Here is a 15,613-nt window from a genome sequence, read left to right on the forward strand (position 1 = left end):
CGCTAGCCAGCCTGCCCTCCCCAGCGCCGTCCGGACTCGGCAGCGCCCCGGCACCTGCTCCCGAACGGACACGAACAAGGCCTTCTCTTTCTAAAGTGGGGCAGGACTTGGTGGACAGGACAGTCCCCATTTCTGAACGCCGCCTGACCGGGCTTGCCAAGGCAGACTTGGGCCACAGGCCCCCCCAGTGTGAGCACCTGGGCCAAACTCTGGCAGATGATGGGAACCCCCCGCCTGCAACAAGGCCCCCGTGAAACACCAGCCCCAGGGCAGGGAGTGGACACACGCCCATCAGCCGAGGCTCCACAGCGGACAGGTTCCCTATGAAATGGTCCGGGACGTGCCCAGTCGCCAGTGACACGGAGGGGCGGGCACCGAGGCAGGAAGGGCCTTGGGCTTGTGCAGTTCTCACGGTCTCCGGGACTTACCTTTGCCCAAGGACAATTCTGAAGGGCTTTGTAGAACACGCCTTTGCTCCTTTCTTTGTTTCCCAAGGAGACCTGGGGGGGGGGGGGGATTACAAAGAGGATTAACTGAAGCAGAGCCTGAGGCCACAGAGTCCAGCCTGCCCACCCTGTCCTGATCCACGCGGGGGCTCAGCGGAGGCCGCTGGGCAGGAGGCCGCTGGGCAGGGGCGCTCTCGGGGCCACTGCTGCGTGGCTTTTCCCCTGCACCGATGGACCCAGAGGGGACCGGGCTCTCTGACTTCGGACTGGTCCACCTCCTTCACAGGGGCCATCATGCCTTGCGTCAGAACGGCACCCAGAACGAGGCCGTGTGCGCGCGACGAGGCTGATGACTTTACACACACAAAATGTCTGCTTTAACGCTTGCCGTTTTCTAAGATCTTAGAGGAATGAGGTAACCGGCATCACTGAATCAGCACCTTATTAATAAAAACAGACTTCTGGTCAGGAATTTCAGCCTGAGAGCGCGCCGATATACAGCATGTTCTCTCTCCGAGTATAATGTCCTTAGTCCCAAGCCCTACACACTGCTCCAGTTTCCAGTGGGCATGGAAAGGGCACGTGTCCTCCCCACCACCCCTGGCCCTGGGCGTGTCCCGGTCCCAGGAAGGGATCTGTCGCTCAGCGGCTCCTCGAAGGCACCACAGCCCAGCAGGCCGCTCCCCAGGCCGGCAGACACCTGCAGCTGTGAGCGGGCACAAGCCAGGCTCATGGAGCTCAAGTCTGTCTCTGGGCTTTCTCCCACCCACCTCCTCCACGCTCCCATTCCCACACAGAGAGCCTTCTAGTGGCCGCTGGCTCTCCCCACCGGATGGCCAGCACATGGCATCTGGCACGAGACTGACCCCCAGAACCTGAGGGATGCATCTAGAGACTCCAGCCTGTGGCTCAGGCGCTCTGTCCACCAAAGATGGCCTCCCTTCCTTTGCAGTTCCTTCAGGTTAACTCTCACAGAAACAGGGACTAACTTCGGGCTACAGCCACCCCCTGAGCCAGCCGCAGAGCCCGGGGGACTCCTGTCTTCCCTCCCTTCCAGCCCTTCCGAGGCTGGACCTCTCTGAATTCACACGCAAGCAACAGTGTGAGCTGTCCTTCCTTCACACACCAGAACACTTCAATATCCTCTCATAAACTTAGGACACGGTTTCCTTGTTCTTGAAAGAAGGAAAAATTGTACTACTGGCCATTCTCAAGCCCTGTATTTGTGAGGCTCAGTGATAACCCTGGAACCCAGCAAATTCAGGTCCATCGGTTGGCTAGACTCCAGCGAACACTGCTCTCTGCGATTCCCTTCATCAGCCACTGCAGAATGCCTAGGCTACCGGGTATGGGAGGCTCAATGCCAGGCGACAGCGCCGTGCTGACTCTTGGCTGTCTCCATGCGGGATCTCATACTCTGAGACCCAGCCCAGTAGTCCCCCCTCGGCCTCTCCCGAGAGCAGAGCTTCCCCTGGGAAGACAAGCTGCCCTGGCTCTCTGCGTCCGTCCTCACCCTCTAAGTTCCCTCGTCCTGACAACCCGTGCCTTCTGCTACCATTCCTAAGTCCAGGCTGAGGCAAGAGCGACGGGCGACTCCCACACGCTGCGCAACCCCACAGCGTCAGGACGGGGTGAGCACAGAACCGAAGGGGACGCAGCCGGGGAAGAGCAGAGCGCGGGGGCCGCTCTCCCCGTAAGGCCAACTGGTCTGCAGAGTGAAGGGGTGCCAGGTCTCACACAGAGGCCACTCTAGTCCGGGAGGGAGCCTCACACACACCCCAGGAGGGACCCGGCCAACAGGACCCCGGCGACCGGAGGACACAAGTCCTTGGAAAGCCCTGTGGGCCCGCCCCCCAGGCCCAAGCCCGGAGAGCAAGAGGGCCGTGTGCGGGGGCCGCTGCCCCTCCACGACAGCAAGTGCACGAGCGAGGGGTCGCCTCTTCGGCCCCTGGGTACCCTCCTAGCTGGCGCGGGCCACCCCCAGCCGGCGGAGGCAGCATGGGGGGAAAGGGAAACGCCTGAGGGGCTTTGGTAAAATTTGATTCTCTTTTCTTATCTGGTTGTAGACAAATCTGAGCAGCTGTTAGTGAATACAATTTTTTTAAAGTAACTTGACCCAACTGATACCAACCCAAACAAAAAGCTATGTTTCCACAACACCCGGAGTGCTCCCGGGAGGAGGCTTACGTCCCCATGACCCGCAGAGTGAACCGAAAACGACTCTTCGCCCTCCCACCGGCTCCTCTAAGCTCTGGCCTTTCGATGCAGGCTGACCTCCGCCCGCTGCCAACACGGGGGAAGAAGAAATGATGCTGGAGGGTAAAACAAGCCGGGGACTAGAGGGGCCACGGCTCCTTCCGTTCGTAAGACTGTTTCACCAGCTAACGTTTCATACACTGTCCTTTCTTTCCTGATTGTGTAGCCGGATGACCAAACTAAAGAACTCTCACAATCTTGAAAAGCATTGCAATTCGGGGCGCCCGGCTGGCTCCGTCGCTGGAGCGTCTGCCTTTGGCTCAGGTCATGATCCCGGGGTCCTGGGATCGAGCCCCGCGTCGGGCTCCCTGCTCGGCAGAAAGCCTGCATCTCCCTCTGCCTGCCGCTGCCCCTGCTTGTGCTCGCTCTCAGATAAATAATCTTTAAAAAAAAGAAAGAGAAAAAAAGAAAAGAACTGCAATATTAGCCAAAACAACAGAACAAGGTTTGGCAGACCGTGTTTACGTGCAGGGAGAACGGCGCACTCGAAAGCGCCCCCGCAGCAGAGGTTTCAAGCGGAGTTCCAGCGTTAGTGGGCAGCGTTCACTGGCCAACCCCGTCCTTGTCCCACGTGCTCCGTGGCCAACAAGCAGCTGTAATCCCTCCGTCACTTTTGCAGGAAAAAAGCAGGTGCGTAAACAGGCTTCCGTGCATGTAGATCTACACATGTGCACGTGCACACACAGGCGCACACACACACGGGAAGGCACATGCACACACAACCAAAGCACCAGCTCTCCTCCGCGGAGCCGGCTCCCTCCGGCCCTCTCCTCACCTTGCATTCTGGCCCTAAGTGGACTTTTCCACGGGGTTATCAAAGCCTCGGGAGCCAACCCAGATGCCTCAGGAGCTGCAAGAGAAGTCGTGCTCAAACTCGTCCTTGGTTCAATGCTACCCTTTCCAGAAAAACAGAAATTCCTTAAGGGCCTCAATCTTCTCTTCCAAGTCAAAGAGAATTTTTCTACAATCCAACCAAATGTGGCTCAGGAAGATTCTTTGTAGAAATACCCTAAGTCCATCTTTGCCCTAACCATCTCTACCAACAACAGGGGAAGTTAAACCGGCAAGTCTGCAAGCCCTCCCTTTTCACATTTCAAGGTCCTTCACTTGCTTACAAAGACTCACACGGTATCGGCACTGGAAATTTGAGGGAGCACCTCACCTGCTCCTTCAGCTGAGTGGTCCCACCCAGGAGCGGCGATGCAACGGGAAGCCCATTCTCCGGACCGCGGTCTGCCTAAGCTGCACCCCCACCCGATTAACAGGCAGCAGCCACGAATGCGCCGTGCACACACCATCTGGATCTCTGAAGGTTTCCATTTCACACACGGGCGCCAAAACATAAAACCTGAGCTTTTGGGTCTGATGAATAAATGTTAAAAAAAACACACAAACTTTTGGGGCGCCTGGGTGGCTCAGTAGGTTAAGCGTCTGCCTTCAGTTCGGGTTGTGATCCCGGGGTCCTGGGATCGAGTCCCACCCACGTCGGGCTCCCTGCTCAGCAGGGAGCCTCCTTCTCCCTCTCCCTCTGCCTGCCACTTCCCCTGCTTGTGCTCGCTCGCTCTCTGTCAAATAAATAAAATCCTACATAAAAACAAACCACACAGACTTTTGGGTTGGTTCATCCTGATGCCGACTTCTGCCCGCAAGGATGCGCCTCCTTGTCCCGGGTGTGCCAGGAAGCCGCTGTCCTGACATGCGGCGTCCCCCCTGCCATCGGGCGTCTCAGAGCTCAGGGGAGGCACACCAAGACGACTTCCGAAATCTCAGATGGGGAAGGCCCACAGCTCTCCTAGCCCGTAACTGACTTTCTCCACATCTCTTTATACCCAACTCTGTCATGTGCTGATTGGAAAAGTTCAAATACTTTGACTGCCTTGAGAAATTTATCCAGTGGAAATAATCAGAGAGATAAGGAAGGTCACTCCTGGCCTCTAAAAAGTACAATATTCATTAGAGATCACTTGGGTGTGATTTAGTAGCCTTCAGCTGAAACACTCAAGTGGCCCAGGAGACTACACTTCTGAAAAACCACACAACTTGGCAGATGTATTCCAGGAAATGAGGCATCTCAACGCCAGGTCCTTAACCAAAGGCAAAGTCACCTCACAGACCCCGCGAGGCCCAAGAAGCGCCTTTCAGCCCCCCACGCGCATGAACACGATCAAACGGCATCTCCCCATGTTCAGTCGCTAACTACGGGTACTTCTACGTGAAAACAAAGCTGCTCTGGAGAGGCCTCTTGTCAAAACTACATTCTACGGTGAATCCTACCTTCAATGACGGAACAGAATCAGAACCTGGGAATTCTTATGAACAGAAAGCAGAGAATGAAGGTCTCTTTCCAATGAAAGCTCTCAGGCCATTTCCAAGTTGTTGGCTCAAGGAAGTCACCCCCGAGAGCGCCACATTACGTTCTGCTGCCAACAGTCCCAAGATTCTTCCTTCCGCTCGACCAAAGCGCTGAGGAGCGATGCAACCTGCGTCCCCCTCCCAAGTCCAGAGAGACCTGACGTGACTCCACCAGGGTTCTCAGAAGGATTCATCGAGGCCGAGAAGGTGTGGGGGGAAAAGTAAGCCCCTGCCAGTTTTCCTGGGACGTGGCTACTAAACACCTGCACGTTCTCCCCTGTGAGGAAGCAGCGGAGGCTCGGCAGGAAACGAACACTCGAAACGTTTTCTTACCAGGAAGTTCAAATACATCCTCCACAGTAAGGGGCACTGGCTACCGTTGTCGCTCCGCAACGCATTTTCAAACAGGGCTTCGATCCGATGCGTCAAGCCGGTCTCAGGAAGTGTGGTGTGGACCTCTCTGCCATCCACCCTGCAAGACAAGGCTCACGTGACTCCGAGACCAGGCTCGCGCCCACGGCACCGGCGGAAGACGCGCCAGCGACGGCAAACGTCAGCTCCGGCAGGACCAGCGGGTCAGGGACGGGGCCGTGCCCCAGGTCTGGCGGCGCTGGGGGCGAGACTGCAGACACGAGGGGCCCCTCCAAGGCCAGAGGAAGGCAGCGCCCAGGGTTCCGTGTTCTCTACGCCAGAGGCCGCCTAGAACTCGCACACAAGCTCCCTGCGTCTCCGCTTTCTAGAACCAAGCCCCCCCTTTGCTGAGCAGAATGCAAATGCTCCCTGACGGGAAGTCCTTTCAATTTAGGGGATGTAGCGTGAGTCAGATCCCAGTGGAAGAAATAAAAAACCAAGTGAAACACTCTCCAGAGGCGGCTCTGAGGCATCAGCTGACACGCGGCCAGAGCGAACCGCCGCCGAAGCGCTCCTGGGAGGACACACGCACCACGTCGAGACGACACGGGGCGCGCGATGGCGTCATCCCCGGGAGTGAGAGCAGGGGCCAGGCACTCCTTCTGTCCGCGCTCTGTGCTCAGCACTTCCCGGCCCCGCCGAGCAGCCCTCACAGGAGGCCACGCAGCCGGGCCGGGGAGAGCTGGGGCCTGAACCCGCAGTCCCGCCCGGAGCCCCCGCTCGCGCCCGCGGTGCAGTTTCCACAGCTGCTCCGCCGGGCACCGCGGTCGCGGCCAACACAGCCCGGGCTCTGCGGACCCACGCGCGGCCGCGCTTACCTCTGAACGGTTTCCACCAGCCTCTTCCTCGTTTTCTCGGCTTCAATCGCAAACAACCAAGGCTCCAAGGGTTTGGCAGACCTGGTAACGGCATCGAAGAACCTTCTGGTCTTACTGGCCGTGTGGGACTTACTCTGAAGCTGCACGTAGGCCCGCCACAGGACCTGGTTGCCGGGGTACCACCGCAAGGCGTCCGAGAGCGCCTGCCGCAGGGGAGCCACGGGGCACACGCTGACCCTCGCATGGAACCGCAGCAGGCTCGTGTGCATCAGCGTGACGGCCTCGAGGCCGCGGCCCGGGCTCTGCGCGCAGCCGGGCTCGTCCGGCCCACAGCCGCCCGGGGAGACGGAGCCCTGCAGCTGCGCACACGCCTGCTCGTAGATCCGCACAGCGGCTTCGATCCCCACGGTCAAGTACTGGAAGAGCATGAAGCACCTGAGCAGGCCGGTGAGGCGGTGAGAGGCGTCGGCGGGAGGCGGCCCGGCGCCACGGCTCTGCCCCCGACAGTCCTGCAGCGCGTGTTCGTAAGCCTTCCGGGCCTTCAAAACGTGAACGGCCAAGACCGGCCCGGAGTAGGGCGCGTAGGGACCGTTCTCCGTCAGCCTGGTCAGTATGTGGACGGCTCGGGCCGTGGCGGCCCCTCTCGCGGCCGGCGACAGCTCCAGCTCCAGCTCCAGCTCCAGCTCCGCGTAGAGCAGGCCGAGCTCCCAGGGCTCGCAGCCCCGCGGCTCCCCGCCCCCCGCCAGGCTGAGCGCCGTGTCGAACACCTTCCTGGCGTCCTCGGTGTTGCCGAGCAACCACTCCAGATGTGCGTACTGCTTCCAGAGGCAGAAGTTGTTGCGGTTTTCTGGCTCCTTCAGGAGGTTTTTGGCCAGTTTTTTGCAGTTCTTTCCTTGTGACTTTAACCTCTTCTTGTTTTTAGTGTGCAGACACCAAATGACCTGGAAGTAAAAAGAAAAGGACTCCCAAGTAAGTGCTGTGTGATTTTCAAGCAATCCCTTTGTCCTGTGCACTTCAGAAAGCGACACGGGCGTCTACACTTCCTTCATCACATGGTTGCTAAACACTTAGGCTCTCTGAGCTGGACAACAGATCAGGATTGAACCAAGGCCACTGGCGCCCCCAAACGACCGCATCCAGGTTTCCACCGGAAACCTCGGAAAACAAGGCTCATCTGCTCCAAGCAGCCTTCTCCAGTGAGACGGGGGCCACCAAATTTCCTCGCACACTATTTTCATAATACATCCTGGTGTGCGCAATCTGGGTAGTTCAAGCACAGAGCTCTGGGCGTTATAGTCAATACTAACTGGTGGCCAGCGGAGGGCAGAAGAGTCCATCCTAGAGGAATTTCTCGCAGACAGATGCAAAGAGCAGGATAAGTAGCTTATTTTATCTTTTAATAAACCCCGAAATCCCCCAACCCCTGCTTAAGCTTGGTTCTTCACACTAACTGCTCGTATAATCCCAGACACCTGGCAGAAGAGCGAACACAAAAAACAGCTCCAGTCACTGACAAGCTGCGTACCCCCCGCTTTCCTCCTGCCCTCCCAGCCCCTCAGTGGGGCAGCCACATACTGGGGCCTTGGGGGTCCCTGAACAAGGAGGTGCCGAAGCCCAGCGCTTGAGGAACACCAAGAGCCCCGCGATCGTTTCTGAAGCCCCCACACAGGGCAGGGGAGGCCGGAGTTACCTTCGCCATCTCGTACCGTAGCCAGGAGAAGCAGAGCTGAGACCTCTCCTGGCCTGAAAACAGAGGCATCACAAGGTGAAAGATGTTACGGATGAACTCCTCGCCCTCTCGATTGTGCCCGCGGGTCCAGCGACGGCAGCCCAGTGGGTCTGAGCGGCCAACACAGCTGACGCCGGAAAAGGACAGGTTGAGAAAAGTCAATGGCTTTTCATCATGAAGCCCGTTATCGAAGATGCTGTCCTCGTCCATGGCCAGGTAGAGGCAGGAGGCCGGGGGGCTGAGGCCAGAAGGCACGCCCAGGAACTGCAGAAAGGCCGCGACCAGCTGAAACTGAAGATCCTGGCTGGAGAGCTGGATCAGAGACTGCGCAATGTCATCGAACAGCACCTGTAACGGAGACACGGTGAGGCGGCCCGCTCGGGAGCGCGGTTTGTTCACCGCGACAGACAAGCGACAAGGCTTCGCGACTTTCCCCACGGCTCCTTTTATGTGGATGTGCTAACGATTCAACACTGTTCCAATTAAATTCTGAACAGACAAGAGCTAGGTTTCCTGCAAGATGCAAAAAAGCTAGAGGCCTCGCCAGGTACTGGAGAGCTGGCGGGAGCTGGTGGCGTTCTCACGCTGCCCAGGCACCCTCAGGAGGAGGGAGGGCCGTGAGCGGGCTTAAGCCGAAACCTTCCAAAGGAGCCTAGCGGATTCACAGAAAATCTAGGATCATATTCCCTTCTGAAAACACACAATTGCTTTTGTAGTTACTTTGATAAATTACAATCGTCAAAACTGTTTATTAAGATAGAAGATAAGAATTTCATTATTTGGGGGCCCCTGGGGGGCACAGTCGGTGGAGCATCGGACTCTTGGTTTTGGCTCAGGTCCTGATCTCAGGTTGTGAGATCGAGCCCCGCATCAGGCTCTGTGCTCAGCAGTCTGCTTGAGATTCTCTCTCTCCCCCTCCACCCTTCCCTCCTTCTCTAAAAATAATAAGTAAATCTTTAAAAAAAAAATAGAATTCTATTATTTGGTGGTTTCTTCATATAAAATTGCTTTCAGAAATGAAAAATATGCTCAAAGGTAGATAAACAGCAGCAAGGGAGGAAGGCCACTATCATCCATAGGCCGTGGTAAGAGCAATTCTAAGACATAATGCTAACTGTACATGTCCGTAGCTGATTTCATGCAGTCACTTTAAAGTGTAAGGCCACAGAGACTGGCCTCTGTCTCACGGCACCGCCCGACCTGCTTGGTCTCCGAGGCTCCCAGCAAAGAGGAAACCGAAGCGTGAGCACAGTAAAACTGGACTCCCTGGGCTCAGACTCCTCAGAATGGTCAATTCATCAGAAAGCTTTTCTCCTCCAGGCGCTGATTAGAGAAAAAGCTAAGTGACAAGGAACTGCTCACAGCAGAAGTTTGCTCCAGAAACGAGCTTCCAGAAAACCGCCGGAACTCTGAGCCTCGAGAACCAGCTTCTGAAGAGGTGACCCTGAATGGTGTGAAACCCTCGAATACCGAAGACCCTGCTCTTCTCAACGCACGCAGCGCCAGCCGGGAAAGGGGCGTCCTGTGCAGACTCGCCTCGCGGCAGGCCACGCACCAAACATCCCAGAGCTGAGTGGCGGTTTCCCTGGAGTCGGCCCCTTCTTCCTGCCCAGAGCTCCCCAATTCCCTGTGTCCTAACCCCATTCGCCACTCCTCAAACATTCCGGGCACACGTGCCGATCCCTGTGCCTGGAGCATTAGACCCAGCATCAAACAGTCATTCAACATCCAGGAACACTAACTGAGCACAAGAAAAGCACTGTCCGTGCCCTGGTGATCCAGCAAAATCCCCACCCTTGGGACACGTAAATCTGCAAGAGGGTCGCAGACAACCGACCAGGCCTCAGCTGGGGAGCCTCGCGACCGCAAACACCTGCCGGTCTGTCCCTAGAGTGCATCACATGCCAAGCAGTACGGCTGGGGTCTTAGGAAACTGGGTCCATTTCAGGCTCCAAATAGAATCTCTTCCTTCATTTTAACATAGAACGTCCAGAGCTGCTGGCCACGAGACAGGGTAGCACGGGCCACGTCATTCCAGGATAGTCGAGACAACCCGAGTGCCTGGCGCACAAGAGCGGCTCCAGAAACGTGAGCGGCTTCCCCAGCAACACCAGCTGTGTACGGACTGTCCCAGCGCAGCCTCGCTATCCAGTCCCCGTCCTCCAGAGTCAAACAGCCATGTCTCTGAGGACGCAAGCATGCGGCGGGGAGAGCAGACGGACAGAGCTAAATAACCTAGGACAGGGATACCACGTCTTGAAAACCCTGAGGCCTCAGGCTTCCGTGTGAAAAATTAACTGAGTGACTGGAAGACCATCTCTGGAGGGGCCTTCCCTCCAACTCTGGGACGGGAACTATGCGGTCAGGTTCCTCCACGCTCCCACAGCACCGGTGGCCGGTGAAGCTTCCAGAGACAGGGACGGGAGCAGGCTAACCTGTCCCAAGCCAGGCAAGTGCCCCGGGCGCTCAGCAAGCTTACTGCAGGTGAGCAAGGCCCACGGCAGTGGGGAGAAGGGGAGGACCCCGCGGCTGGCCTCCCTCCCAGGGTGGGACACTCGCCTGTCTCTCTGGGTCCTCACAGTCTTCTTCGGTTTGCTTCTTGGTCTTATCAGGGCGCCACGGCCGCCAGTGCCTCTGGTCTCGGGACCGCTCGGCGGCGAGCCAGATCTGCCACCTGGGCAGACTCTTATCTCTTATTTCCTGGTCCTCGTCTTCTGGTTCGTCATCATCATCATCTAGACGAGAGCAAAACTTTTAGCTCACCTCATCAGCAAATAAACCCACCACGGATGCCCAACCAGTCTGCGACACCAGCTTCTGTGGTGGGCCTCTGGAGGGCCAAGACAAGTAAGAGCCAGGCCCGGCCTTCTGGAACGTTCAGGGACTTGGAGGCATTGAGGGACTCTCCTATCACCAGTCAGGTTCCCAAAAAACCCTGGCACGTTAGCCAGTGGAGTCAGATGATTTTTAATGGTATCATAGCAATTAAAATGGGAACACACATATTCTAGAACAGCACTGTCCAAGAGAACCTTCTACGATGATGACATAACATATATCTTCTGCGTAATATGGTAGCAACCAGCCCCATGTGACTCAGTGGGCACCTGACATGTAGCTGGCAGCAGAACTCAATTTTTTACTTCGTTTCATCTTAATTAATTAAAATGGCCACATGTGGCTAATGCCTACTGTACTGGACAACACAGTTGCAGAACGCTGAATGACACTTAGTAACAGTACTGGTTTAGGTTTCCTAAAGCCATCAGGATTTTCAGCCAGTGGCCATATGATCACAACCTGTGTTCACTTCTCAAAAAAAGTCAATTCACGATATCCTGTACTTTCACTTTGTTTCCTAACTCTGAACATGCAGAATGGAAGAGGAGAAAAGTCTTGAGTCTTCTGTAAAGTTCAATATTTAAAAATAAACAAACAGGGTATATAAAATGGTATGGCTACCCCATAAAACAGGTGGGCAGTTTCTTATAAATTTCCCCTGAGTCACACATCCAGCTTAGATATCTGAATTTATTACATTAGAAATTCAAAAGACGACATGGTTTTGGAAAGACACATATAAATATATAACAATACAGACCAACAGAAAGTAAGGGTGAGAGAGAAGTAAGTAGTAATATATGAAGAAGAAACACCTCAGTATCAATGATAAATACCAACTACTCTCTAAATACCAACCTTATCAAGATGGGACAAGAAAACTTAAAAATAAAAAAAAAAAAAAACAATAGTTATCAACTAGTTTCTGGCAACAGCATCCCCGGGACACGGCTGTGAGAATTCTGCTTTAGTCTCATAGAAATGCAGAACATGATGAACTTTAGAACATAAATTCTATGCACTCTAGGAGTCTTGCTCATTAAAGCAAACAAACAAAAAAACCCCCTAAAAACAGAGAACCACCCTGAGTTGGTACTCAAAGAAAAGTCACTACTAAAAAGACTTCTGGGCGCGTCTGGGTGGCTCGGTTGGTTGAATGTCTGACTCTTGATTTCAGCTCGGGTTGTGATCTCAGGTTTGTGGGATTGAGCTCCGCATCGGGCTCTATGCTCAACATGGAATCTGCTTGAGATTCTCTCCCTCTGGCCCTCCCTCCCCGCCCCCCCAGCTCATACTCTCTCTTAAAAAAAGAAAAAACACTTCATTTTTTGGTTCTTCGTGTGGTCTTGCAGATTCAGTGGCTAAAAGGGTAATACCTACTCCCCACTCTGCCTTGCAAGTTATTTTTCTTCATATATGAAACCACTGGTTAGCCTGAGAATGATTCCAGTTCTTTCTGGGAGAGAACACTCCAGGAAAGTCACAATAGCCGAGCCAATTGAGGAGTGAGCATCCCTGCTGGCGCTGCCCAGAGAAAAAGTACTCCCAACACCCAAAGGGCAGAGACGCCACCTAGCCTGGAGCGCCGCGACACCACAGAGATGGGAGCTAATCCATAGTTTTCATTCCCTGAAGAAACCAAGGCCCAGGAAGGTGACACATCTTTGAGAAGAGGCTAGCCAAGCCTGGGCCTCTCTCCCCCTCGCACTTTCAACAAAACCAGGGGGAGAAGCAATCCCTGAGGAGCTGGGAGCTGTGGTGACCAAGATGGCAGCCATGCCCATGTGGCTACGGGGCACTCGAAAGCGGCTAGTCTGAAGTGAAACGTGCTGTAAAGTGTAAAATACACCCCAGATTTCAAAGAGTTCGTGTGAAAAATAAAATGCAAAGTATCTCAATTTTTTGAAGAGTTACACATTGAAATATTAAGGTTTTGACACACTGGGTCACACAAAATATATCATCAATGTTACTTTCATCATCTTACTTTTTTAATGTGGCGACTAGAAAATATGAAGTTACTTCTGTGGCTTGAATTATGTTTCTATTGGACAGCGCTGTCTTAGGCTGTAAATCCAGAAAGTACTCTGGGGTCATTTAGAATGACAGTTACATAAATGCTAGTTAATAATTATTTTATAGTATTCTTAATAGGGAGGGATGCTTCAAAGGATCTGATGGTCTGTACATTGCCAAGAAAACAGAAAGACTGTCCTAAGGACACACTAAAAGGGGTGGGAGGGGAGGACTCGTAGGGAGGAGCAACCTTTTAAAAGGAAAAATGAAACTTCCTCTGGAAAGAAACTCAAACCCTCCACAGGGTTGGGAGGTTGACTCTAAGGGTGAGAGACTCTATAATCTCCCAATGCATCCACTTAACATATTTCTGACATTTTGATGTTTCTACAGTGTTCTTAAAGACTGACAAAAGAGCTTATACATATAAACAAATAATCAGAAAGATGTGAAAACACATTCCAGAAGAAGAAGGCAAAGGCGTATGCATCCTAAAGAGAGGTGCCTTACCTGGACTGATGACCACCCAGCCGCCTCGCTCCTGCTGGTGCATCCAGGCTCTCCAGCCTCGGGCGCCCTTCTCCCCAGCCCGGGGCTCCCCGCTGTCCCAGAAGGGCTCAAAGAATTCCACCTGTTCAGGTTCAAAATACGGAGGTGAGCCTAACTTGTACAAAACTGCTGAGTCACTGAGCAACGTGCCCTCTAATCGGCATAAGAGGGGCTTGTGGTTGAAATCTTGTTTGACAATAGTCTTTCCAGTAGATACAGGATACACCCCAAAACAGAAAAAATAATGAGCTAGTGTGGTAGGCGGCCTCCAAGACAGCCCCCCGTGACCCTACCACTGCCCTGTGGCATTCACACCCCTGAGTGTGGGCTGGGCCCAGTGACCTGTGACAGACAGACACGGTAAAGTGTGACCAGCTACCGCTTCTGAGAGTCTGTTACAGAAAGACCGGCCACGGTCAGCGAGAAGGGCCTCCAGCTGGGTGGGAGAGGAATGGTTTCCCAGCTCTGACCCTGGTAGGCCAGTCTAGCTGGGGACAGGGACACAGCCCGTTCCCCTAAAGCCACGGGGCCCCTGAATACCTGAAATCATGTCACTTTCAAGACTTTCCAAGGAGAAAGGGATTCAAAGTTTCAATAGGACTGGGAGTTATTGAGGGCATGACGTCTCAACTCTGTGTTCCTAAAATCTGGCACAGTGCCCGATACCTAGTAGGGACTCAATAAACACTTGCTGGCACAGCCAGTGAATAAAAAGGTCTGTGTGTTAAAGCCCGGCCCTGTGATCACACCTCTGCTCTCACGCATTTGGGCATTAGGTCTGCTGTGTGTGGGGACCAGTTCAGTGCAGTAAGTAACTCCCTGTAGAGGAGGATGTGAACACACCAATGAACAGAAAAGCAATCGTGTTATCACCTGACAATAAGGATTTATTTTTTTAGCTCTTTTAATTCTTTTTTAAGAATATTTTATTTATTTGACAGAGAGAGAGCACAAGCAGGGGGAGCGGCAGGCAGAGGGAGAGGGAGAGGGAGAAGCGGGAGCCCAATACAGGACTCGATCCCAGGACCCTGGGATCACGACCTGAGCCGAAGGCAGGCAATTAACCAACTGAGCCACCCAGGCGCCTCAACAATAAGGACTTTAAAAGTGAGCCAACCACTTGCTCAAGGAAAGCTTTTGTAAGAAACCTTCAGAAGAGGACGAGGCTTCCAGGGATAAGCTGTGGACCAGGAGGCGCAGGACAGTCCAGCCTGAGCCCAGGGCGGTGCCACGCACGCCTCCAAGAGGGCCGCGTGCAGGAGAGCCCTGGGAGGGCAGGGCAGCGCAGGGCAGTGGTCTGGACACGGGCCCTGTACCGAGTGCCCAGCAGCCACCTCAGGTAGGGGAGCTGGAAAGACCACACTCCCTCTTCGCAGCCTTGCTCTTACAAGAGGGACAGAAGAAAGCGCACTCAAGAAAAAGAAGTGTGGTTTTTTTAAAGTGTGAAAGTTACACCAATTTATTTATATTCCATAGAAACACAGACCAAGGGGCGCCTGGGTGGCTCAGCTGGTTATGCGTCTGCCTCTGGCTCAGGTCATGATCCCAGGATCCTGGGATTGAGCAGGGAGCCTGCTTCTCCCTCTGCCACTCCCCCTTCTCATGAGCTCTGTCAAATAAATGAAATCTTAAAAAAAAAAAAAGGGCACCTGGGTGGCTCAGTTGGTTAAGCGACTGCCTTCGGCTCAGGTCATGATCCTGGAGTCCTGGGATCGAGTCCCACATCGGGCTCCCTGCTCAGCGGGGGGTCTGCTTCTCCCTCTGACCCTCTTCCCTCTCGTGCTCTCTGTCTCTCATTCTCTCTCTCGCAAATAAATAAAAAAATCTTAAAAAAAAAAAATTAAAAAAATAAAAAAATAAAATAAAATTAAAAAAAAGCACAGACCAGACTCTGCTTCTTTCATGCTATACTACTGTGTCTTATAACAATGTCTCTCAGTTTTAAAGATATGGAATATCCTCAAAGATAAAACTTTATTTCAAAATTGTCTTGTAAATGCTTCACAGTCCCGGGCACTGCCCTCCCCGAGAGGAGCTGCTCTCACCACAGTCTGTGATCGTCAGCAAAGGGCAGGGATGAGGGCCATTCTGACCCTGACCCCGCAACCACACACCAGGGCCCCGCAGTCCACCAAGATTCACTTCCGTAGCATGGCATATTCTTAAAACAGCACACCAGATCTTAAAATAATTTT

General features: G+C 53.9%; 1 protein-coding gene across 1 annotated transcript in view; it reads right to left on the bottom strand.

The window, feature by feature from the left end:
* NRDE2 (NRDE-2, necessary for RNA interference, domain containing) overlaps positions 1–15,613 on the bottom strand; it is a 48,736-nt gene that overhangs the window by 2,034 nt on the left and 31,089 nt on the right. The window contains 6 exon segments of the mRNA XM_036064442.2: positions 429–500; positions 5,388–5,526; positions 6,284–7,224; positions 7,974–8,360; positions 10,572–10,747; positions 13,380–13,500. Coding sequence (XP_035920335.2) covers positions 429–500; positions 5,388–5,526; positions 6,284–7,224; positions 7,974–8,360; positions 10,572–10,747; positions 13,380–13,500 — 1,836 coding nt within the window.

Source organism: Halichoerus grypus, chromosome 8, assembly GCF_964656455.1.
Source record: "Halichoerus grypus chromosome 8, mHalGry1.hap1.1, whole genome shotgun sequence".
Taxonomy (NCBI): domain Eukaryota; kingdom Metazoa; phylum Chordata; class Mammalia; order Carnivora; family Phocidae; genus Halichoerus; species Halichoerus grypus.